This window comes from Myotis lucifugus, unplaced genomic scaffold (genome assembly GCF_000147115.1).
Source record: "Myotis lucifugus unplaced genomic scaffold, Myoluc2.0 scaffold_31, whole genome shotgun sequence".
Taxonomy (NCBI): Eukaryota; Metazoa; Chordata; class Mammalia; order Chiroptera; family Vespertilionidae; genus Myotis; species Myotis lucifugus.
Genome location: NW_005871079.1, coordinates 3,775,207 through 3,800,555, shown reverse-complemented (window position 1 = coordinate 3,800,555; position 25,349 = coordinate 3,775,207). Strand labels below are relative to the sequence as shown.

Genomic DNA, 25,349 nt, shown 5'->3' with positions numbered 1-25,349 from the left:
CTGGAGGGCTTAGCGCAGCTCTTCCCTCTACACATGTAGGCTGGAGCGAAGGTAAAAATTACATCTCCGAAAGTTGGAAGTATATGAAAATCATTTCTCTCAATCCTAAAAGCAAGGAAGCATTGTCAGGGAATTCAAAAATACTGGAAAGTCTCATTTAAATCTAAATATCTTTTCTTTTATTATAAATTGATCATCATAAAATACTAGCCTTTTAAAGTCATATTTGGGATGCAGGAAAAGCATCAGCTTCATCAGACTTGCTCCTGCCTGTGTTGTTACAGCTCACGACACCTGCGATCTTCCTCCCTCTCAGTCTCTCCCCGGCCCTCCCCGGGTTCTGGACGGCATTTATTTGGTGAAGGTCAGTTATGGCTTCAGCGAATGAGTAGTCTGACCCCAGGTTATTAATAAGAAATAAACGTGTACAAAAATATTTTGTTCATCAGAAAGCAGAGTTTGTTTTCCTTAAGCTATTTCATGCAGAGAGGATTTAGACAAAGCCATTGCTATAAGGAAAGATGACTTACTCAGGCAACATTTCTTTCTCTCTCTCTCTTTTTAACTCTCCTTTGTCATATTATCTAGTTCAGGTAGAGCTTGCAGGTTTGGGGCCGATCTTCAATGCACATTCTTTGGAGCAGATGTAATGGACAGCCCTGTCCCTTCCTCAGCTGTATTACACAAAGAAGCGTACAGTTAACACCAAAGACCCGTCAGGGTGCTTAAGCTGTTACAACCAGTTTCTGAGAAGCACATAACACGCAGAAAGGAAGCAAGTACATATTTGCTCTTTGTTGGTTTTTCCCCCTCTAAAAAAATTGTTACAAAGTCTTATGCTTAAACAGAGACATAGAAAAATCAGTGTATTCACTGTCTCCAGTTATTTACAGCAAAAATTACAGAGACAGCGTACATCGTATTAGACCTTCCACAAGCATATATTAAAAGTAATTACATTTGAAAAAATATTTTTATTTTTCCTCTACATTTCTACAATACATACTCAGTTTTCTGTGGGTGTAGTTCCCATTCTTGTGTGTGTGTTAATCAGATGAAGCGGAAGGTACTGTGCTTGGATGTGGCATCTGTAGCTTTTCAGATATGCCTAGTGTGTGTCTGCATGCAGCCATGACAGGCACGCACACGCTCTCCACCAGCCGCTGCCGGAAGGGTATAGTTTGAGATAAGGATCATGCTGCCCAGCTGGGGTACAGGTACCCTGCACGTCCCTCAACTGGGTTTATTCCAATTCCCGTAACCTTGTGCTTTATTTCTGGCCATGAGATAATCACTGAGCTGCTCTTTCTGATCCACTGGAGGTCGTGCTCACAGTCATGCCAGAGCCATGATCCCTATGGCCAATCACTTCGCAGGAATTCCAGCAGCGTAGGGGAAAAGTGCACAGACAGACAGCCCCGTCTGCTGCATAGGAATCCATGGTCCCGCACTTCAGAACAATGGAGGACTAGTGATCATGACTCTTGAATAAGTTCTTTAGATACAACCAAGGGAAAATAAAGACTGATTGCAGATCCCCAAAGTGTAATAATTGTGCATATGACTTTTGGAAAAAGAGTGGCAAAAAAATCTAGCCACCTGGCTCTATGAAGCTGGGAGTTGGGGCAAGACAAAGAGAAGTATCTTTTATTAGCCATCATTAGATTGTTTTCATGTTTAGATTGCTATTTTTTCAATTGACCTCTTATTACATCCTCTAGTAGTGACAGTCAAATGTGGAAACCAAATGAGTATCAGAAGGACAAGATCTCCACCCCCACCTCCACCCTCATATCATTCAGAGTTGTATCTGGCCAGACTTCTCCAGCCAAATCGGCCCTTGAATGTGACTCTGCTTTAAAACTAGAGGCTGCAAACTGTGAGCCCTCTTCTGCTCAGAGAGATGTTTGTTTGGACTGCACTACGCTCTGAATCAGCTGACATCATTTACAGCTCAAGAGACCGTCTAAGGTTCAGAAGCTTTAGCCACACTTGAGCTTCAGCAGACTATCGGTTGGCCCTTTTCGGATGGAGCATTTCTCATCAGCTCCCCACTGGCCTGCTTCTCTCATTTGCACAAACTCCCTGGCCCTTTTAGGCTTTTGAATGTTAACCCTCGCTTTAAATGGACATGTATCTCTGGTCTGATCCTCCCTCACCCCAAAATGGTGGTCAGCTCTTAAGTAAAGACCCACATGGTTTTCCTATATCAGGTTGTTGCTTGGACTGACAGTTAGAAACAGAAAATCAAATACCACATCATCTAAAGCAGATGGTGGGCTTTTTTATCTTCTTAATACAGGGGGCTCTGCGCCAAGTCTCACTACAGACGCACATTTTAAGGTTATTGCTGTTCCATTGAATGGTGGTTCTGTCCGGCACAGACATCCTTGCCTGAGTTTACTGTCAACAGTACTAACTTCCTTGGAAACAAAAGTTTATAGAGAAAAAAGAGCCAGGAAACATTATTTCTTCTAATTGCCAATAGAGGCAGAATTTTTCTTGCGTCCATAATAAATGAAAACAAAGAACATGGGACAAAACTCACATCACTTGCATCTGATGTTTTTGCAAAAAACCTGGCTACATTCTAGGTTGTCCTCGGGACACAAGAATTGTTTCTGCATTCAAACCGGGTACACATGGGGTGGTAGAGAGCGAGCGTGAGTTGACTGCCCATGTGTGTGATTTGCTACAAGCAGTTCAGCTTGACTGCTGTGAAGGTATGTGTCGAACAAAGCAGCTATGATAGAAAGTGGACTGATGCCTCCCTGGCACCTCTCGTTAATATTCAGAGTTCATTATCATTTAGGGTCTCTTAGATTCTGTCAAAAAGGTCTAATTACCCACGAGACCACTGTGGTCTCTGTTTTTACCAAATCAGTGGCCTTTTAGTCCAAAGCCCAGAAAACACTATTAAAACAAGGGAATCCAGGCAGGGTATGTTTGTGCAGGACATCTCCACCTTCAGCTTTGAGGCCCTGGGGACAAAAGAACTGCAGAGAAAGGAACACAAAGATGACCTGAGTCACGGGCAGGAGGGGTCTATGTGAGATGTTAGATGGATTTGGGGTCCCCTTTCTCTTCCGTTCCCTCCAAAGTTTGCCTTTCCTTTCACAGCCACAAGTACAGCTTCACCTCCCTGTCGGGTTCATCTAATGCCGCTGAGATGTCTGTATTTCCCTTGCTCGGGACTTGTATAGGAAGCTTGGGTTCACTGGAGATACATATTCCTGTAAATGGAGCAGCTGGATTATTGGCTCTTGGCAGATTTTAGAAAACGAGACTAAGTTGTTCTCACTCGTGAGCAACTTGTCAGCAAGTCCAAATAGTAAACGTAAGTTTCGTTTACAACATGAAGTCACTGCTTGTTGGTCTGAAAGCCTTGTCAGAGGTTCTCTCATTGGCATATTTAATTGATGCCATTTCCATTTTGTTGTCATTTTCCTGTTTTTTCCCCTCCCCCTCCTTCTGGATGTACCTTTTTATTTTATTTTTGAAATAAAACATCCCTGAGTGGATACAGTGCAACATCTGCATCAAGCAGTGATTGTCATTTACGAAGCATGGAGTGAAAAGTAGGGCTCATGGGTAATTTTTTCCAGTGCACACTTTGCCATGAATGTGTTGTGAACATTTGTGAGTGTTCATGGGGAAGGGACGAGGATCGCGTGTGGTAAAGGAAGTTGTTCTTACCCAACCTTCAAAATACCTCGAGAGGGAGTCACAGCAGATGTTTAAAGGGCAGCTTGTAAAAGTGCTTTGTTACCATTGAAAGTATGTCTTGGTTCTCTTTTAAGGGACCGATTTGGCAACCGTGGCGAAGAACGGAAATCTCTTTTCTCAGCTGAAGTGGGCTGAGCGCGCACTGGTTTCCACTGCTCTGTTTCGGTTCAGTCTCTAGCTGTTTCCTATCCCCTCGCTTCAAAAGGTTCATGCCGTCCCAATTAAATGCCTGCACTAGTGGAAACGACACAAATTCAAATCCAGTACCTCCTGAGGCAAATGTGGGGAGCAATCTTTTTCCTACATCACCCATGGGACACGGGAGGAAAAAATTCTCAGCCACTTCATCCATCGGGCCAATTTAAATCCTCCAAGGTAAAGTGGAGGAAACAAACCATCCCCTTTGCAACTGAGCAGGAATTACAGGCTGACAATGGAAAACACTAGGCCAACAGAACAATGAAAACAAACTTTGACATAAGTTCAAAGCTCAAAGGGAAACACCAAGTAGACACATTAAATGTCGCCTATCACAAGCCAATCATAAAACATACATTGCATTTGGAAACGGCTTGGTTTAATTGAGTGCCTTCCATTACCCTGTTTTCCTAGCAATCAGTAAAGTAATCTTTCCATTAGAAGGAAATATGACTCTTGGAATTAATTCTTTATACAAAGAGCTAGCAGGAGTGACATTTACACCAAAAAGAATTGAGTCCCTGTAGCAGCATAATAAGCAGTCTACAGCTGTCTTCTTAGACACTGAAGTTAATTTGGTCCAATGTAGTTAAATTAATTGAATATAACAGTAGTTGAGAAAGAGATTCATTATTTTAAAGCCTTTTTGTTTTTCCCCATTGGTTTGGAATTCATCAATCATGAGGTGGAAAAAGACTGTTTTCTAAAAGGAAAGACTGCACTTCTGTTTGATCATCAGTGAGGAGTTCTGTGGCAGCGTGGAGATGGCTCTCAACCATGTAACTCAGGAAAGCATAAGAGATGAACCAAGAACTCAAAGTTTCCACTGATGGAAACTTTATAAAGCAGGTGTGTGTGCGTGTGCATGTGTGTGTGTTTGAAAGGAAAAAGGTGCTGGGCTATACTTAGAGGAGATCATAATTTTCATTGTTTTATACATAAAGCTCTCCTCTCCCTTCCTTTTTCAAAACCCTATTTTGGATGAAATAAGTCCAAAGGCATAGGCCTCAGACCACAGGTAGAACAAACTCCATAGAATTTATGTTTTTTTCCTGGAGATCAGTTTGATTGAAGAGCAGGTGCAGAAGTGAGAATTTGTACTAGGAAGCCTAAACTCTCTAATCCTTATTTCACCTCTTGTGATCTGTACTTTTAAAAGATGCTAAGAAAATAATCTCAGGCTAGATGGAAAATGTAATTTCAAACTGCATGGGAAAGAGTTTGGCTTTGGGGTGTATTTCTTTTTTATAATAACTCAGATATTTTTTTCCAACTGTCAAGTTTTTGCTATATTTTTATAATGCAGGGTTTTGGAATTGGAAAAAACTAGAGGCTCCTGACTAAAGGACATATAAAATCCTGCCTTCCCGTTGTTTCTGCTTTTTCTAGCAAACTTTATTAAAGAAAATGGATATAAAGAACTACTTCTTTACTTTGTATATTTTCTTTCTACTTCTTCTTTGCCAAAAAAAATATATATATATTTTTTTAGAGAGAAAATCTTTACATGAAATGGCATTGGGACCCTAGCTTCTGATTTACTCCAATTTTATTAGAAAAAAATTGCTGGTGATTTTAATCTACAGGTTGTAGTTCTCTGTTGAAGACACAGTAAGCACCAAAATCAAGTTTCTTTCATAACCTGAAATCCAAAGAAAAGAAGTGTTTTGTGTGTCCTGGTGAAAATCTATGGTTTGGTCAAAAAAGTCCTGGACTCCACAATATTACCTGTGGCCTAATTCTTAAAACAGGAAAATGGCTCCAAATACTTGTATTTCCCCTCCAATATGTACCATCTTGACAAGGCTTTGATGTCACGGATAGAAGCAGAGTTTTTATAAAGAGGCCATGCATTATAATTCTTCCTTTGCAGACTTATTTCTGAATTGGTACCAACTTGCCATTGACTATGGATGAACACTCTGGTTGGGAAAACAAAATCCTGATTGTCTAACATAAAGGTAACATATAACACAGAAGGTAAATAATATAAGAGAGCCTGACTGAACCTCCTTTGATAGTAGGTATGATATTTTAAGCCACAGTGCATGTGCATGTATAAGTAATTGTCATATATAATATTCTCAGATATTATATACTTATTACATATATGCACAATGCTTTCCAAGACAGCTACAAATTTACACATGCATCAACTATCTAAAAACATAGAAATAGGTAAACCTATTCAGTGGAATTTTCTTAAATTATATTTGAACAATCAACAGGAAAAGTAATCATGTAAAGTACCGCTCTGTTCTTGTATATATCTACAATAAAATTCTATAAACAATTGTCTCCCAAAACATACCCGAATAAAATTACAAAAAAAAGATAATACCCAGTGTCCTATATTTGTATATTTATGGTCATTTCAAAAACAAACAAACAAATAAAAGAGCCCCACTCAGGTGCATATTTACATTCTTCAATCTGTAGCGGTGAAAAATAATTCTATTAAGTGCAGGACATTCCTAATGTTGCAGTAGTGACATTTTCCTTAAGTCTTCATGAACACATTGCTTTTGTGTTAATGGTGATGCATTCCAGGACTATGAGACAGTTCTGTCGCTGCCTTCATTTGCAGACGGTGGCACAGTCAGGATTAAAGAGCTCCTTGTATAACGGAGGAAAGAGTGTATTCACTATGTCTGGATGCGATTGCTTAAATACCTGCAGCTTCTCCCCGTGCAAGTTGCAAACCGCCGTGATGGTCGGTATCTTGGCTATTAACTGCAGAATGGAGGGGCAGGGAAGGAGACAAAGGGGGAAGCTCATTAGTGCTCTGTCTTGTGAATCAGTGTCCTTCTTGGCCCCAGATGAAGGGAAATGGCTTTGGAAAAAGATGTTCAGAAAGAAAGAAGGCTCACTTTCAGCTTTTCCTTTAGAACAAAACAAAACAAACTGCTCATCCTACCCCCCACCCCACCATCCTCTAAAGGGAAAATAAAGAGAAAGAGAGCTGGACCACGCTTCCTGATTCATTGTTCTTAAATAAAGTATGTATGGGAGGTAGTCTAGTTTAAGCATTAGGAGTGGGCGCTCTGCAGGCTGGCTGACTGAGTTGGAATCCTGGTTCCAGAACAGCTAATTGGCTGTGTGGCTGTGACACACGCGCAGTGCTTCAGTTTTCTCATTTGTAAAATGGGCACAGTACCTGCTTCCCTGGGTTGTTGTGTGGACTGAATGAGGTAATTATACGAAAGTGTTAAGAACACTACAGGCAGGAAACACAGTTGTTAGCTAATATTATTTTCTGTTATTTCCCACAGACTTTTGTGATGTGAATATTAGATTTTTAGTTTGGGAAGGTGAAGAAGTTAGGAAGGGGTAGCCTACGCCATATGAGGTGTAGTTTATAATTACCTGGACTGCTTTGCTGTCAGGCTCACTGGCCTGCCTACATCTCTCAAATCCTTTTCTGCTGTAACGCACGAAATGAAACCTATATTTAATCAAGGAAAAATTTGGAAGGTCACTGCCAATTAGCTCCCTTAGGAAGATGTTTTAAAAACCTGCATGAGAATATCCACTTATAATTGCTAGGTTTTGAACTACATATATAACGTAGGATGTAATTTTGAGTTCAAATAAGAAGACCATGTTTTTGTAATAATGTCCACAGTTTGCCAAATGGTATAGAAGTCTTAGGAGATGAACAATTCTAACTTTTAACATGCTTATAATTTAGGTATACTTAGAATCTATCATTTAATGTCAACATTAGCTTAAATCCAAATCTCGTTGTGATCCAATTACTGTGGGAATGAGGTATGTTCTCATATAGAGAATAGTTTTACAAAAGATAAGCTTGATCATTCATATAGCTCACTTGAAAGTGATGATAAAATATTAATAAAACCTATCTAATCACCAAGTAGGCTCACTGTGCTCCCTCCCCTACTTAATCATAAGAAACCATTGCACTCTTTGAAGTACAAGAGGAAACAGATAATTAGGTACTTTGTGGCTTTCCGAAATTTCCACTCTTTCATTAACTTTCCTTTCAACAACTGATGACGATATTACCATACTATGAACAATTTAAAAATAGCGTTATGGTGAGAGCTGTTGACATATTTATTAAAGGGATCTAGAACACATGAAGAAGTCTGGTGTTCAGACTTCCCATTTCGGCTGTTTACTGATAGGGCTAGAAGTGAAAAAATGTGGAATCTTTGTCTATCAAATGAATGTTAAATTTTAGACTGAGAGTGAAGACTTTCTGTCCAACACTATGAGTTACTTCAAAACAGATTGGTTCTTGCTAATAATTGACTTGGAAAGACAGATGTGAATCAGGTTACCACACAGACAAGAGCAAGCTGAAAACCTGCAGTGAGTGCTGTGCAGGAATGATGCCGGAAGTGGTGGATATTAGGACATTCAGGCTTCCTCTGGCAGGCCAGGAAGGCTTCCCCAGAAAGTGCCACTTAAAAATTTTTTTATTGTTGACATATTACATATGTCTCCTTTCCCCCCATTGACCTCATCTAGCCACCCCCACCCTCCACTGCAAATCTTCCGTCACCCTATTGTCTGTGTCCATGCACATATGCGTACAAATTCTCTTCCCTCTCCCCCTCCCTGCTTTCTGAGGTTCGACAGTCTGTGTTCCATGCTTCTATGTTTCTGGATCTATTTTGTTCATCAGTTTATTTTGTTCATTAGATTCCACATATGAGTGGGATCGCGTGATACTTATCTTTCTCTGACTGGCAGAAAGTGCCATTTATGCTGGGCTCTGAAGGAAGGGTGAGATCTAACCAGCTGCTGGGGCTGGGGGTCACAGACTATGCCCCAGGGTCGTATGCAAAGGTGCTGTGGTGTTGGGGACGCTGGAAGCAGCTGAAGGAAGTTCAGTGTTGCCGGAGCAGTGGGTGAGCTTGTCCAAGGATAAAGCTGGAGATGGGGCTGGCCAGATGACACAAGGTCTCAGTTACATTAAGGTCTTTGTAAGGGTTTTCAGCAAAAAGAGAAAGATGATCAGAAGCCCATTCTGAAAGATTCGCTTTGGGTCCAGGACGGAAAACCGCATCTTTTCTATGCTTTCATAGGTGAAGAGTGTGCGAGTGTCCACTCGACTAGAGTTCCTAGGGAAATTATTCAAGCTCTCTTAAGCAGCTGGTCCACACAGAAGGAGACTGTGACAGTTTGAGAACAGTTACAGTTCTCCCTGAAAGAGCTACCGAATGCAGAAAGGCTTTGAAAGCTTCCTATAATCCTTGCAGTTGAATTGATGATGTGCAGAGCTCCTGAAACTCCCACAAGCAACCCTGGAATGCTTGTCAGTCTTTAGTGTGTGTGAGTCACTGGGGTGCTTCCCCAAATGCAGGTTACTGGGATCTACCCCTGGGGATTGTGTTTTTCTGTAAGTCTAGGTGGAGCTCAGACCCCATGTTTGAAATGAACATTCCGTGGGGATACTGATGTAGTGGGTCCATGAGAGAGTTTGAGAAACACTGTTTCAGAGGTTCAAATCTTAAACATTTACAACTGTTTTTCAAAATTGAAAAGTAAATTATTTATTATGTTTGAAACAGTCCTGGTAGCTGCGTGTAAAATTGGCTCCTTCTCAGGAGACAGGCACGCAACTGTATTTAGAGAGGGAAGAGTCCGTTGCTTAGTCCTATTAGTTTGGGGAGGGGCAAGTCATGAAATTCCCGAGGCCCCTGGGACACAAATACCGCATAAGGAGGAGTAGCCAAATGATTAAAAACAAAAACAGCATATGGGTTTGAAGCCTGACTGAGTCCTGCATCTGCTGTTTCTAGCTTTGTGATCTTGGGCAAGTCACTGAACCTCTCAGCTTTCTTATTTATCAGGTGGCAATCATGGCAGTCCCTATCTCAGAGTGTTGTGAGGATTCAATGAGACAGTACAAACTCTCTGTAGCAGAGCCTGGCATAACATATGTGTGTCAATATATGTGTAAGGGTCATGCTTCCATTCCCATATAATGCTTCCTTCAAGGAGAGAAATACATAGTCAAGACCACACTTGTTTAGTCAAATGAGACACAAGGCAAGAAACCAGCTTAGCCCTTAGCCAAGGACCAAAAATCGAATCTTTGTATATCAAGTGTGCATACAAAACCAGCACTTTACTTTTATTGAAATAAAAAAGCAACATATTGGTTTTCATTTTCTTGTAGCAATTAAATTAAGTTGCTCATTTGATAAACTGTGATCCATAAAGTCGAATGCTAGGTGCTACGATTCTTCAAGCAGTTTTTTGTTCCTTTAGAGAAGGGGGATGAAGGTGGGAAATTAAATGTATGAGACAAGGACTGAAACCCTGGCTCACTTGCACCAGAATTATTTGACCATGTGTTCAGTTTTGGAAAGGGAATATGGACTCTTGCTTCTTTCCTGCCTAAAACTGGGTTTAAGAGGCATCTGATTCAGAAACTCATTCTCCCCTCTTCTGTGGGACTTGGGTTCTTCCCTGTTGCTCATCTGGAGGATGGGCTGAATGGTGAGACTTGCTTTTGGTAAAAGAACACTGGGACCACGCGAACAAGGATCACCGAGAAAGGCAAAGAGCTTCCCTAATCTCTGCGCTCTCGGAAGAGGCTGGTTTAAAGGCATCCAATCAGCTGTGGAAACAGAAGTGCTGACAGGGGCATCCATCACTCCGGAGGCATGGTGGGCCAGGAGGCCACACAGGGGCAGCAGTAGCATTTGTCAGCGCCCAGAAAGGCCTGGTGGAGGAAGCAGCTGGCAGTCACTTATTGTTCATTAATATTATGTACTACCGCTGGGGGACCCCCATTTCAAAGGGAGCTCAGAGCAGCCTCAGCAGCAGTTAATGGCTCAACAACTTTTTAAACAGCTGGGGAGGTGATCCCGAAGCACTTGGAGATGAAGGGGGTAGTCAGTTTCAAATCATCATGAAATTTCTTCATGCTTAAGTAATCCCCATAGCGGGGATAGACAGAGGGTCTATGAAAAGGCATTTTCACACTCATCTCTTTCTTATAGAAGCATTTTTATAAGAAGGAAGCTTTAGCTTATACCTACCGGGTCTACAAGAAGAAAAAGCAGCTGTTGGAGAAGAGATAATAATCCTATGCCTCTTTCCAGAGGGTAGTTTTATGAGGAAAATCCATAGTTTTATGACTGGCACATTTGCTGTTGAAAACATGAAACCTGAAGAGCCTAAAGCTAGTGATCTTGTTCAGAAGGGCTCCCAGGCCACCAAATGCCCTCCAGCCTGACGCAGGAAGCCGACAAGGGTTTGATTAAAGTGTAAGAAACTCCAAAGCACTGATAAAAACGGGGCACAAGTGAGGCTAAATACCTCCATTTCACTTGTTTATTCACCTTTGAGCTTTTATTTAGTAGCTTGGCACTATGATAATAGAAAGACAGACTTCTGTCTCTATATTGATGATACAGTTTGTTGTTGTTATGCAGAAATGGACTTAGGGATGAGGAAGGTAGTGAACCTGTCGGTTTGTGCGTCTCCCAGCTCCATCTATCACAGTTCCCCCGGGAAGGCTGAAGCCTTCCAGATCTGAGGGGGGGATGAACTGCAAAGAACAGACTCGTCACCCCATGGTGCAGCCATTCTTGGCCGGGCCATTCTCTCTCCATGGCCAACCCAAGATCTCCATTGTGTTTCTGTTAACATGGCGTAACTTTAGGCTCATACCTATGGAGGAAGGGATACTGTGTGGCATCTTCATGGACAGCAAGAGCTTTAACAAGACGGACTATTTAATACTAATAGAAAAAGAAAATAATAATAGTATTGCTATTATCTCTCCTTGAAGGGTAATATTTCCTATAATAATGGAAAAGAGAGAGCCGAGTGGGGGGCAGGTAACTTCTGGCCAGTTAGGGATAGGGGGAAAGAGAGGAGTGACAGATTCTGAGCTTCAGCAAAATAACTCCACATAGACGCTTCCACATCTTGGAAGGTCTAGTTATCAGCATAGAACTCTGGTCTAAAAGCACCCAGAGGGTGGTATGGCCTGTGATTCCTGGAAAGGTTGCATCTCTAGCACAAGTCAAGGCACAGGCATTGCACACTGTTTTGAGAAGTGAATTGAAGGTGTGGCACTCACCGAAGTGTTCTAGATGCGGTAACAAAAATGACTCTCCCTCTAGACCAGTGATGGCGAACCTATGGCACGCGTGTCAGAGGTGACATGCGAACTCATTTTTTTGGTTGATTTTTCTTTGTTAAATGGCATTTAAATATATAAAATAAATATCAAAAATATAAATCTTTGTTTTACTATGATTGCAAATATCAAAAAATTTCTATATGTGACACGGCACCAGAGTTAAGTTAGGGTTTTTCAAAATGCTGACACGCCGAGCTCAAAAGGTTCGCCATCACTGCTCTAGACTCTGCATATGGCGAGGTGAGCGGGCTTTGTTGGCCGAGGCACACCAGGAGTTCTCCATGCCTTCCCATTGGATATATGATGTGTTATTGTTGAGTTTGCTACTCTTAAACTTCTCAGTCCAGCTCTGGGTGAGACTATACCTCCAGAAGTGTTGCACATATTTGCAGGAATGCTGGGAAAAGTCTGTATGCTACCTAATAATATTCTATGACTCTAATCACCCAGGAGACACAGCAGGAGGGGCTGGACTGGAGAAGAATAATTGAGGAAGGCTCAGCTGTGGCTCCAGCCCTGGCCCCAACCCAGAGGCTGCACTTAGGAAAGGCTGGGAATGTGTACCTGAGGGCAGGATGTGAGCAGACACGCAGACCCATGCTTTGCCCTTGGCCAAGAGTGCACTGTCTCAGCCTGGCACTAGCTGGACTGGCTTCCTTTCTCTTCCACCCTCTGCCCCTCTGTGCAGGGCAACAAGAATGGAAGGTTCGTGACTTGTAATAAGGAAGCCCACAGGCCAGAGAACAGAGTCCACCAGTCTTTGCAATTCAAACATTCACTGCTTTATCTGCCACCTGTCCCTCCCACAGCAGTGGTCATGCTCTTCTCAACTGAGTGGAGAAAGGGCAGCACAAGTTCCTAATCCCTATAGCGGGCCTTACCCCGGATGTCAACGTCTCCAAGTGAGTCACTGCAGCACCTACAGCCCAAGGTGACAGAGCCACTGGAAAGCCTGACAGGGACGTTGACTTCTGGACACAGGCTTTATCAACATCGATGCTTTGCAGCTTTGGGCCAGAATCTCATCCTTGACTAAATCACCACAGTGCACAGAGTCCTGATTTGCATCTACAAGGCTTGGTGAAATGTGTCTCTTTTTCACTTATTGTGATGGCAGAACATCTAAAGTGTCCTTAAAACTATCACACTGAACTGAGCATGGGAGGGCAAAAGAAGATCTTAAGGAGAAACCTTTGTTTTCCTCTTTTTGAGTCAAAGAATATTATGCCGAAGGGATTGAATGACCACCCCGTGCAACCTACTCATTTCCCAGACAAGAAAAGTATAGCCCAGAGAACAGATGGGCTGCCTCCCCTAGTCAGATGGGGCTTAAAAAATATATATGTATATTATAAATACACACGTGTATTTTTTCCCCATGAGCTTCAGTGAAAGTGATCAGTGTCATCTCATTCCTGGCTTCTCAAGTCCAGATCCAGCCAAATCTAACTATTGTTCATAGCTCAAATATACCTCATACTTTCTTACCTCCACATCATGTCCCCCATCTCTTGGAATGCCATACTCCACCTCTTCACCTTCTCCCCCAACTTCCATCTTTTGAAATAGTTTTCATTTATTGGTGATTAGCTCAAATATACCATCTCCTGGGTAAAAAATTCTCTGCCAAATAAAATTTCTTTTGTCCACAACTATAACAACACTTACAAACTACCTATTATGAACCATGCAGCTGGCTTATATTTGATCTCATTTAGTCCTTAAAATAACCAAATGAGATTGATACTATCTGTAGTCACATTTTATAAATGAGGAAACCAAGGCACAGGGAGGTTAAGTCACTTGTCCAGCGTCACTCAGCTAGGAAGTGTTTTTGATGGTTTCTTATAAATATACTATGTATTATCATTATGCTGATGAGCAAAGACAACTAGATTTTAATAGGGTATTTTTTAGACAAACAAACAAATGAAAACTGATTAATATATAGAGATTAAAACCATTTAGCTAATGGGCACAGAATTCCTGAATTTTCAAACCTTCTCTTGGTCCAAATTTGGTTAAAAGTATAAGACACTGTTACTTGAATTTAATTTCAAGAGGTGGGCATGTAGGAAGTGTGCTGGAGACTGTTCTTTCAGGACAAAGTCCACTGACTGTGGATGAGTCCTGCACCTCTTACCTGACATCTGCTACACCTGTTCAGGGTGAAATAGTTGTTGCACAGTACACAGGAGGCAGACCTGCCCTACCTAGTGGGGATTTAACCCGGGCCCCGGACTTGCATACAATGTTTGAGTATGTGTGCATTTTTCTAGAGATAGGTTTCATAATGTTTGCCAGATTCCCCAAGGAGTCTATAAATAGCATTCATAAGAATGGTCGTCTCTGTTTCAGAGGTATTGTGGGACATTTCTGAAAGGATGAGAAGAGTCTGTGGTAGGGTAGAATTGTTTTCTTGGACTTAAACAAAACATTTATTCCTTCTGGAGAGTGTGGGTTTGATGAGAGGGTGTCCCTAGATGTTAATGGTGCCATTGTCCTTAAAGCATTCAAGCTCAGGACCTTGAGAGATGTTGCCATCCCTCCCCCGGCATCCGACAGCTGATGAATCTGTCTTTAATAAATGAAGTAACTTATCCAAAGCCACACAGTTCAGAGCTGGGATAAATGAGAGTCCAGTTCTCATTCTCTTTCATGACCCCTCCACATTTGTTCAAATTACACCCTATTAAAATGATGACAGTTACAAGGAAGGGTCCCCACAAAAAACCAACATCCACACAAGACCCGTGGAAGCAATGCTTTGTCATCTGGTTCCAGGGAATTTTATACAAGAAATTACCCTCTTCTAATACTTTCTCTGGTCCCCAGCTTTTCAACATTGTTACTGTAAGAAAAGAACTGAGTGAATGCTAACTAGACTTATTGTGGTGATCATTTTGCAATATATTATAAACAAGTGTTAAATCATTATACTAGTATTATGCATCCCCAACTATATAATATTTATATGCCAATAATATCTAAAAAACTTTAAAAAGAATTGACTCGTGTACTTTTCCCATCAAAGATGGAGAAAGGAGAATTAAACTGACCTACTGTCTGTGTTCTAATTTTTTTTCTTGCCACTAAATACCTTTCAGTCTTCATTTTCCCTCCTTTCTATCTTAATACCTCAGATCGCCAGCACCAGGACACCAGAAGGTAAAAGATGGTGTAAGCATGAGAGTTTTACTCTCCTAGGATAGTAATAATTACAGTGTCACAGTGTGTTAGAATCCATGTAGTGCAAATATCTCATTTGAACCTAAAGCACATCTATACAGGAGCCAGGAATTATAATTTTCATTTTACACATGATGAAACTAGAGTTTTCTGAAAAGCAGACAGTCCCCCTGAGCAGAATAGCAACAGCTTTTGTCTAACTCTGGATTTTATCAACCTTTATTTTAGTTTGGTAAATATGGGGACCAAAGTCTTTGGGAGATCCCAAATGCAGGACCCCCAGTTAATTAACTAGATGTATTTATTCATTTTGCTAATTATATATGCATTCTAAGAGACAGATGCAGGTATTCACATTACCATCTTTTCTGTCTGGTTATCTGAAAGCATGTAGTTTGGCTCTTAACTGGGAGAAAACAGGTGCAGAGTGAAGGTGATTTGTCTTTTCCCACTAAGTGCAAAGTTATACCAAAGAGAACTAGCCCTCCACATTGTGAAAATGTTCTTCCTAGGTCATGTTAATTTTAACACAATGTTACCATAATGAAGCAGCATATTTAACTCTTAAGTATTTTTTTTTATAACAATGCTCTTTATGTGCAAAGTAAATTCTGATAGCATCCCCAATAGAGTCTTTCCTCCTTTTTAAAATAAAGAATTTCAAGAGCAGAATGACAGCGTTTTAATAAATAACAACAACAAGACAAAGAGCGGGATTTCTAACATCTTTACCACGAATAAGCTCCATTTCCTAGTTGCTTACCCTGTAAAAGAATTCCAGTTTTTTTTTTTAACATATCATCCGTACTCCATATTGTGTGTTCACCACCCCAAAGTCAAGTCTCTGACTATCACCATTCATCCCTCCTCCACCTTCCCTCATCCCGCCAAAATCCAGTTTTTAAGAGGGCAAAGGTACTTAGAAATCTAAAATAATTCTGGCCCTCAAAAATTCTTAAGAAATTAGAGATACTTTGAAATCTAAAATAGTGCTAAATATCAATGATTAGAAAATTCCTCCTTTTTATGATCATTTTACGTTGGTAAACAACTCGTCTCAGTTCTCTTCTTAAACATCACTATTCCTAAGCTGAATCAAGAAAGTGCTGGTGTGTTGCCTGCTTTTGCCCATGAGACACTTGTCATTTTGAAAGACCCCCCAGGGCAAATCTTGAGTGAAGAGATGAGAGTTGAAGGGAATCTTACAAGGAATCAGCCTAATCTTCTATTCTGGGTAGTACTGTCATTTGCAATATATCCGAGAGGAAACCAAGCAGTATCTATTAGAATATGGCCAACGACAGGGAGCTCACTACTTCACACAGTGGTCGACCCTTCCTTTCAGCAACCCTCATCGTTTTATATTTATTCCATGTTTTGAGTAAAAATCTACCTCCTCTTAACTTTTGCCCGGACCTGACTCCTGTGTGGCACAAAGTCTCCTCTTGTGCCACGTATGCGTTCTGAAGACTTGATTCCTTGCTTCGAACTTTTGTTTTTCAGATGACATGCCTCCGTTTCTTTCATTTGTTTCCCTGTATCGGAGTTTCAGGTCCATCAATATCGCCCTTTCCTAAGGGGCGTCATTCTCCTCTCCATCTGTTATCATTCACTAGCCTCCCTTTTAAACGTGAACTCAAAATGTATGCACCTTTGGTAACATTCAGAAATCACTGTTGCCAAGAACTGTCTCTTGCTTTACACACCAGCGCCCTTTAGCTCATTGCACCCTCTTTCAGTGACAAGGGGCCTGTGGTCTGCGGACCTACCTTTGCCAAGGTCTCATCATCCAGGTGGTTCTTCTGAATCACATGTTGAAGTGCAAAATAAATCTTTTCCTGAAGCTTCTGGACCTTCCTTGGTTCTATCAGCCAGGCTCGGTCTGACAGCAGAAAAGAATGGTAAGAAGGGGTGGGAACGTAAGCTTGGCTTTATTTCACCTGCATATACAAGTGCTGAGTTTCAGAACCCACTTCAAATTTGTTCTGAATTGCTTCTGAAGTCATGTAATTTTTTATAGTGAACATAAATGTTTTATAAGCAATTCCATGATGACAGGAATGCACAATAGATTGACATAGGAAACCAGAATGCACTAAGGACCCAATGGTTAAGTAAAGTCCAGTCTTGCCTATGAAGGTACACTTTGACATGTCATTCTAGCTATACCTACCAATAATACCAGCCTCTACACTTTTTATCCATTAAGGCTTATTTATTTCTTTTTTAAATGGACAAAGTGACAAATATTTACTTCTGGTAGCAAACAAATGCCAAATAGTTTTCTTCCTACCATTTACTCACTGCATTTGATTATGCCCATAGAGTGTAGTGCGATGGAATATTAATTCTAAGCCTGTGGGTCTATGATGAGGGAGGTGGTTTTACCTCAATGCCTATTTGCTGGAAGGAAGTGTAACAGAATGATAACATCGCTTATAAAAGGGAAAGGCGGTTTGTATTGTCTCATTTAATCCTCACATAAGCATAAAATCAATTTTAAAAATTTAATCCTGAGTCCTCTTTTTCTATAATGAATTTTTAAAAGGTGAATAGGATAAGCCCTCTCTTCCTCCTTTCTTTCCTTTTTACTCCTTCCTCCCTCTTTTCATTCCATTCTTCCCTCCCTCTCTCCCTCCTTCCTTCCTTTCTTCCTAGAAGCTCTAGACACCATGGTGACAAAATTCAGCCCAGCATCAATGCCTTAGGTTGGAACTTCAATGGAGAGACACCTAGAGTCTCCAAATGCTGAAAAATACTCATGGAAAAGAACCTGGACATGATCCTTCTGAACACAGTTCAGGTCAGGTGAGAAACTCGATTCTGTAATCCTAGACAGGGCAAGAACAAGTCTAGCCAACAGTGAAGCAAACCCTTACGTAAGTGAGCACAAAAGCCTTCAGTTGACAATTGTCAATCAGAATAAATTAAGTCTCTCTCCCTCACCCCTCTCAACTCTCTGGAGTTGAATAGACAGTGGTCATTATGGCAAGAACCTTGGGGGCGGGAGGGGTGTCTGGCATGAGATGGAGCCTTCGTAGTCTGGAAATCTATCTTCTCTTCTATTATGGCACTAGGCCAGAGTGGCAAACCAGGTATTTGGAGTAGCTAAAGCCTCTGAGTGTGGGTCTGTTACCAGAGTTGGAATTGGAAGATTCCCCACGAGGTAGAGTAAGCCAAATATAGTGCTTCCAAGCTCAGCAGAATTTGATGGCCATTCTAGAGAACGGCCTATGGTTCAGCTGACTCCTAACTCATAAGGTACAGGCTTGCCTTCCTGTGGAAGAGTTATCTTTAAGGATTGATAAATCATGTCTTAAGTATTTGCTGTTAGGAATTTACTGACTTGCCACAAACATACCTAAAGAGGACAGTGAGTTCTGTAACACTTCCTTCCAGCAAGCAGGCATCCGAGGTAAAACCACCTCCCTCATCATAGACCCACAGGCTTAGAATTAATATTCTATCGCTCTACACTCTATGGGCATAATCAAATGCAGTGAGTAAATGGTAGGAGGAAACTATTTGGAATTTGTTTGCTACCGGAAGTAAATATTTGTCACTTTTTCCATTTAAAAAAGAAATAAATAAGCCTTAATGGATAAAAAGTGTAGAGACTGGTATTATTGGTAGGTATAGCTAGAATGACATGTCAAAGTGTACCTTCATAGGCAAGACTGATTTTTTCCTGCCTCTATGAGAAAATACATTAGGGTATAAGAAAAAAAAGATCTAGTCTCTAGAAATAAATGGGTTATTGAAGGAATGAGTCTCTTGACAGTAAAAGTTAGCAGGAATGTGTCTTTTAGTAGAGAACTATCAACGACACTGCTATCCAAATCTAACTGTACAGGCAGCTGAGTGAGTGACTCTGAATTCTCATTCCTGTTGAAGAAGAAGCCAGGTATGGATTAGGATATTATCCTTTTTCAGGCTGGCATATATTTTTAAAAAGAATCTCAACTGCTACAGTTCTATGTGATCTATAAATGTCACACCTTACCTTCTTTGAAAACTTGTTGCCATGTTACTGCATTTTAGAGTTAGATGAGGTCTTTATTATGAAGCCCAACCCTCTTACTTTATAGATGAGGAAACTGAGACTCTGAGAGGGCAAGTGTACAAGGTCACACAGGTAAATGGTGGCAGAGCCTGTACTAGAATGTCTCTGCCACATCAGAGATGCTTCCTTTTCTGGTCTTAATAGGAGGCATTTTTCCTCTGCTGTCCTTACCTTCTTTTAAATTCTCTAATGTGGCAAAGAAAAAAAAAGAAAAGGATCCAGCATTTGCTTGCAATGAGCACACCCACTTACCATGGGTGGATAAGCCAGAGGAAAAGGTATTTAAAGAGGAGAAAGTGTATGCTGTACTTAACGCTGGATCTTGCATTCAGGCATATTTCTTTTGAGTTTCATCTTACTGGACAATTTTTCAACTATGTCCTTTATTTTAAAAATCAAAATGGAACTTAGTTATAACAAGTCACTATCAGTTTTTATTTGCTTGTTAAAGAATAATTTGGCTCTTCTGAATCTGGAATGACCCTTACCACATGCTCTACTCTTACTTTTGAGACAAAACCGGTCGCTCGATTTAACTTCAAACTACTTTCCTTTGGATTGTCCAAAAATATCACAAGCTTGCTAAAGAACATATGGTTCTTTTAAAGTTTCTCTTGAGCACCTTGGCTGAGGTAGGTGTCATCCATGTGAAAGATAATAAAACAGGTTAAAAAGAAAAGGTAAAGACCTCAGCCTTCCCTACCTGGAGATATCAGAACAGCAGATGAGAACAAAGCAATCTCCTCCTCAGTCAGCTGCAAGGAGCACAGATTCTTTGCAAAGTCAAATGCTTCATTCACTAGGTCATCAGAACCTATAAAAGAAGGCAAGTCAATGAAAATACTTGATTGGAATGGGCAATAGTAAGAAAAGTTATTCAAGATTTTACCTAGTAGGCACGTGGAAAAAATATTTCCAAGTTGCTATCCATAAAAAGTGATTTAGTAGTAATTATAGATGAGGAATCCAGGCAACATCTTGACCAGGTAATGAAAGTTAATATTACCAGTGAGGGGCAGATGGAAATGGTGTGTGGCCATTGTAATATCCAAGTGGGAATACATGGCATGAGCCTAACTGTATAAGCTTGAAATTAGTTTCAACTAAAACAATTTAAATAAGTGATTTGGGGCTCCTTTAGTATAGCTACAGCATTCATAGAAAACCTAAAACATTATGTATAAGGGGCTGAGGGCTATCAGTCATGGTGGCACTTGAACCTGGTAGTGTACGGTGAGCAGGGGCCTTGAACTGAGATGTTAAAAATCAATAGAACAGAGATGAGTTATCTTTCAATTTGGTAACTTCCCTGGAAATTTGAGGAATAAGCATTCATTTATTTTTATCGTCTAATGAATGATTTGCAGGTCAGTTGGTTAGCCACTGTGAATTTTGGCAAAATAATGCTTCACCCCTACACTGACCCTGGGTAAATGTTTATTTTATGAAGCTGGAAATATCCCCAAGTCGCTTGCCAAGGCTTTTCCTCCTTTCTTGAAAATCTAGCCTTGGAGATGATATGGACGTGTATCAGCTGCAGAAGGAAACACTGCCAGCCCTGATGGTGCTGCTGCCTACTGTATCACCTAACAGCACAACAGGTCAAAGGGCAGCGGCCTTCTTGGATGTCCGTGGGCAGGATGTGGAACAAATGGTACGGTCAATCGTTAAAACTTTTCCTGGCATTAGCCCATCTTTGCTAATGTTCTTCTTATCCATGCCGTGCACCCATGACTAGATGTGAATGATACACAGACTTCCAGAGGCTGACTCTGAGCCCTCCCTGAGCCTGGACTGGGGGTCATTTTGGGCAGGTTGACACCCACTCTACCTGTGGTCCCAGACTTCATAAATTAACAGGACGAGTGTTACTTCTCAGAATGAGAAACAAATGAAGGAGCTCCTCTCTTAAGTATCTTAACTAATGATTATGACTCTACATTAAAATGTAAGAGGTCACTCATGGATCACCAGTGGTCTACATAATATACTTTGTGAAGCAGTAAGCTAGAAGGTATAGAAAAGCTGATTCTATAAAGAATGACCTATAATGCAGCCCAGATCTTTTAGAAACAGTCTTCATTGATTTCTGAATGAGTCCTGGTCAGTCCCAATAGGTCCACAGTTTTCTCCTTCCATTCATATTTGGATGCATAGTTATAAGATCTCAAGAGTTAGATAAAACACTGGAGGCTCACCTAGTCCAACCCTTATTGGAAGTGGGATACTATGGCCGGCCGGCGTGGCTCAGTGGTTGAGCATTGACCTATGAACCTGGAGGTCTCAGTTTGACTCCGGGTCAGGCCATATTTCCTAGTTGTGGGCTTGATCCCCAGTGTGGGGCAGGCAGCTGATCAATGATTGACTCTCATCATTGATGTTTCTATCTCCCTCTCCCTTCCTCTCTGAAATCAATAAAAATATTTTTTTTAAAAAGAAAGTGGGATACTAGTTCACATTAAAGAAGGTATTTTATTTACCAACTGCAAGCTTAGTAGAGAAATGGTTGGTAGCTAATAAAATTATGTCATCATCAAAGGTAAACTTACCTAAGGCTTTGAACATTTGCATTCCTCCATATTTTCCTTCAAACAGAACAGTGTTGTTTAATGGGTTGAAGGCACGGCACATTCTCACTAAAACCACTTCTAAGCAACCTATGAGAAAAAACAATAACTATGTATAATATATATAGTCATAAAGAGGTTGTTACTTCATATAGGTCAAGAGACTTTCAAAAACTTTAAAACATGCAAGACATATAGACACATATACAGAAATCCTTCAAGATTCCTTCCCAAGTAAAAAATACCTATTTTTGAAATATAGCTCTCTTGACACTGTGTGAGGAATTAAAGATAAAATACACTTAAAAGGTGGCTGAAATGGAGGGAAGAAACAACATTTTTTAAAGCTATATTTCTTTTTTTTTAAAAAAAGAATATATTTTATTGATTTTTTTACAGAGAGGAAGGGAGAGGGATAGAGTTAGAAACATCAATGAGAGAGAAACATCCATCAGCTGCCTCCTGCACACCCCTACTGGGGATGTGCCCACAACCAAGGTACGTGCCCTTGACCAGAATCAAACCTGGGACCCTTCAGTCCGCAGGCCGATGCTCTATCCACTGAGCCAAACCAGTTAGAGCTAAAGCTATATTTCTTTCTATTTTTTGACTAATATTGAAGTTGGTTTCAACTCTTGAATTCACAAGTGATGGTAAGTGACCTAGAAAGGAGCTTTGCGGCAGGCAAGCCCGGGCTGTTAACTTTTGTACCAGTTTTGATATTGGGAAAACTAGCTGTCTGCTTCCGTTTTTGCATACTCCATGTATATTTTAGCACATGATGACTTTAAGCAGGGACTCCCTCAGTGTGTTGTTTGGGGCACCATTATATCTGATGTTCTTTGAAGTGAGGGTTTCTTTGGTCAAATAAGTTTTGGCAAAATGCTGAATATGTTCTCTCTCCAGAGATAAATGGGTTATGGAAGGAATGAGTCTGAACCATCACAGATCAAATGTTTGGAAACATCCCAACATGAAGGACCTTGTTCAACCTTGAGGGACCTCGCATTTCTCTGACTTCGCTCCTAGCCCACCGAGGACAGGACCCGTGTCTGCAGCCATAGGCAGCTACGGTTATTTTATTCACTCAATATATGTCCATGACCTAAAAAGGCTCTGGCGCATAATAGTTGCTTAATACATATTTATTGAATGAATTAGTTTACTACCTTTACCCCCCTACCCCCCAACATTTATTGACATCCTGAGGAACTATATTGCTGCAGTTTCTCCACATTTGGGAGAAATGGGATTTTGCCCCATAGACTGTTGGAAGGTGATAGCCATACTCAGAAGCCACAAATTTGCATGAGGGCATCACATGGGTAATTTGGCCACTCTCAGTGGTGTACCCAAGGGTACCCATAGTGCCTTTCTTATGCGGCTGCTTTATATTTATGCCTGTGTTTTGTTTCTTTTGTTCTGCTGATTTCTCTTTGCTGTCCCTCATAGGTCACCTGGAATAGGGGCTTGCACATAAGAGGGGTTTTGCAAATGTCAATCAAAGCAATGCTTTTCTAACAAAAACAATAGGTACCATTTATCGAATATCTACAATGTGGAAGGCACTTTCCATGGCCCCTTACATTCATTATTTTATTTGCTCCTTATAATACCATGTCAGATAAGTTTAAAAAATTTTTGTTGTTGTTGTTAATTCTCACCCGAGGATATTTTCCCAATGATCTTTTAGAGAGAGTGGAAGAGAGTGAAAAAGACAGAGAGAAATATCGGGAAAGACAGAGAGCAACATCGATGTGAGAGAAACACATCTTGCACGTGCCCTGACCAGGGCCTGGGCTGGGGAGGAGCCTGCAACCAAGGTATTGAACCCTTGGTTGTGCCCTTGACCGGAATTGAACCCAGGACCCTTTGGTCCATAGGCCAAAGCTCTATCCACTGAGCCAAATCAGATAGGGCTCAGGTAAGTTTTATTAGCTCCTTTCTGTGGATAAGTTACAGGAGGCTCAAAGAGGTTAAATACTCTACCTTTTATATTAAAGTCAACATTTTTCCAGCAGGCAGAGATGATAAAAATTATATGGTCAAATGGTTCCCAAATGTCAGTCCATGGACCAGTTATGTCTGAGACTTACTAAAAAATACAATGGACTGGATTCCCCTCTAGGAGATTCTGATTTCCTGGGCCTCAGATGATGCCCATGACTCAGAACAGTCAGTAAGCTCCTCTGATGCAATTCCACCTTTAGAATCCATTCTTTCTAGTCCATCTCTTTACAAACAAGGAAGCTTTCATCTAGAGAGGATACCTCAAAGTCACATATCAACTGTGGTGGATTTTGTTTTTCAAAGAAAGTCATGAAAATATCTTCCATTCCACTTGCTTTTCTAGAACCTTACCACTCCCCCATCAAGAAGTAGAATCTGTGTCTCCTACCCTTGAACCCAGGTGGACCTTCATGACTGACTCCAGTAATACCTTCTGAAGCCAAGTCAGAGAAATGCTAGGTACTTCTGTCTTGTTCTCTTGGAATGCTAGCTTTTGGAACCTAGTAACCGTGCTGTGAGAAAGTCCAAGCAGCCTGTGGAAAGGCTCACGTGGATAAGAACTGAGGCGCCCAGCCCAGAGCCTTGGTTGAATTCTGGGCTGTCAACCAGCACAAATTGCCAGCCATGTGAGTTAACCAATTTGAAAATGGATTCCCCCACTGCCCCCCATCAGGTTGCTTCAGTGAGCAGGACAAGCCATCCCTGCTGAGCCTTGCTCAAATTGTAGCTTTGGGAGAGCCAAATAAATGATTGTTGCCATTTGAACTAGTTTTGGGGTTGTTTTTACACAGCAATAGGGTAATCAAGTTAATGTTTGAGGCAAGATTCACATCAACCTGAACCATTTGGTAAAGAAGCAGCAACTTAAAATAACTTAGAATTCTATGTGAATTCTAAGTTCAAATGCCAGCTTTGCTGTATATTGGCTTTGTGATATTGAACACTTGAGTCATATTGAGCCCTTCACTTCTATGAACCTTCACTTCCTCTTTTATAAAATGGAAATAATACCGACCTCATAAGATTAAATAAGATGTCAGAGGTAAGCATAAACATATATATGTATGTTATTATAGATATAAGAGTACATTATTATTACTATGGTCTAGACCAGTGGTCGGCAAACTGCGGCTCTCGAGCCACATGCAACTCTTTGGCCCCTTGAGTGTGGCTCTTCCTAAGCCTTAGGAGTACCCTAATTAAGTTAATAACAATGTACCTACCTATATAGTTTAAGTTTAAAAAATTTGGCTCTCAAAAGAAATTTCAATCGTTGTACTGTTGATATTTGGCTCTGTTGACTAATGAGTTTGCCAACCACTGGTCTAGACCATGAATGTTAACATATACACCATGGTGGTTCTTATCTTCTATTTTCAAATAGGACCAAGAAAGACAAATAATTTTTTTCCTGTTTGCGTAATAGTATCTGCAAAGTCAATCATGTGCAGTTTCTTAAGCT

At 40.8% G+C, this 25,349-nt stretch overlaps 1 protein-coding gene across 1 annotated transcript in view; it reads right to left on the bottom strand.

Annotated features, from left to right (window-relative positions):
- Positions 1 to 6,501: 6,501 nt before the first annotated feature.
- RORB (RAR related orphan receptor B) overlaps positions 6,502 to 25,349 on the bottom strand; it is a 52,259-nt gene continuing 33,411 nt past the window's right edge. Inside the window, 4 exon segments of the mRNA XM_014454142.2 lie at positions 6,502 to 6,657; positions 17,017 to 17,129; positions 20,014 to 20,124; positions 21,860 to 21,967. Of these exon segments, the coding sequence (XP_014309628.1) occupies positions 6,502 to 6,657; positions 17,017 to 17,129; positions 20,014 to 20,124; positions 21,860 to 21,967 (488 nt within the window).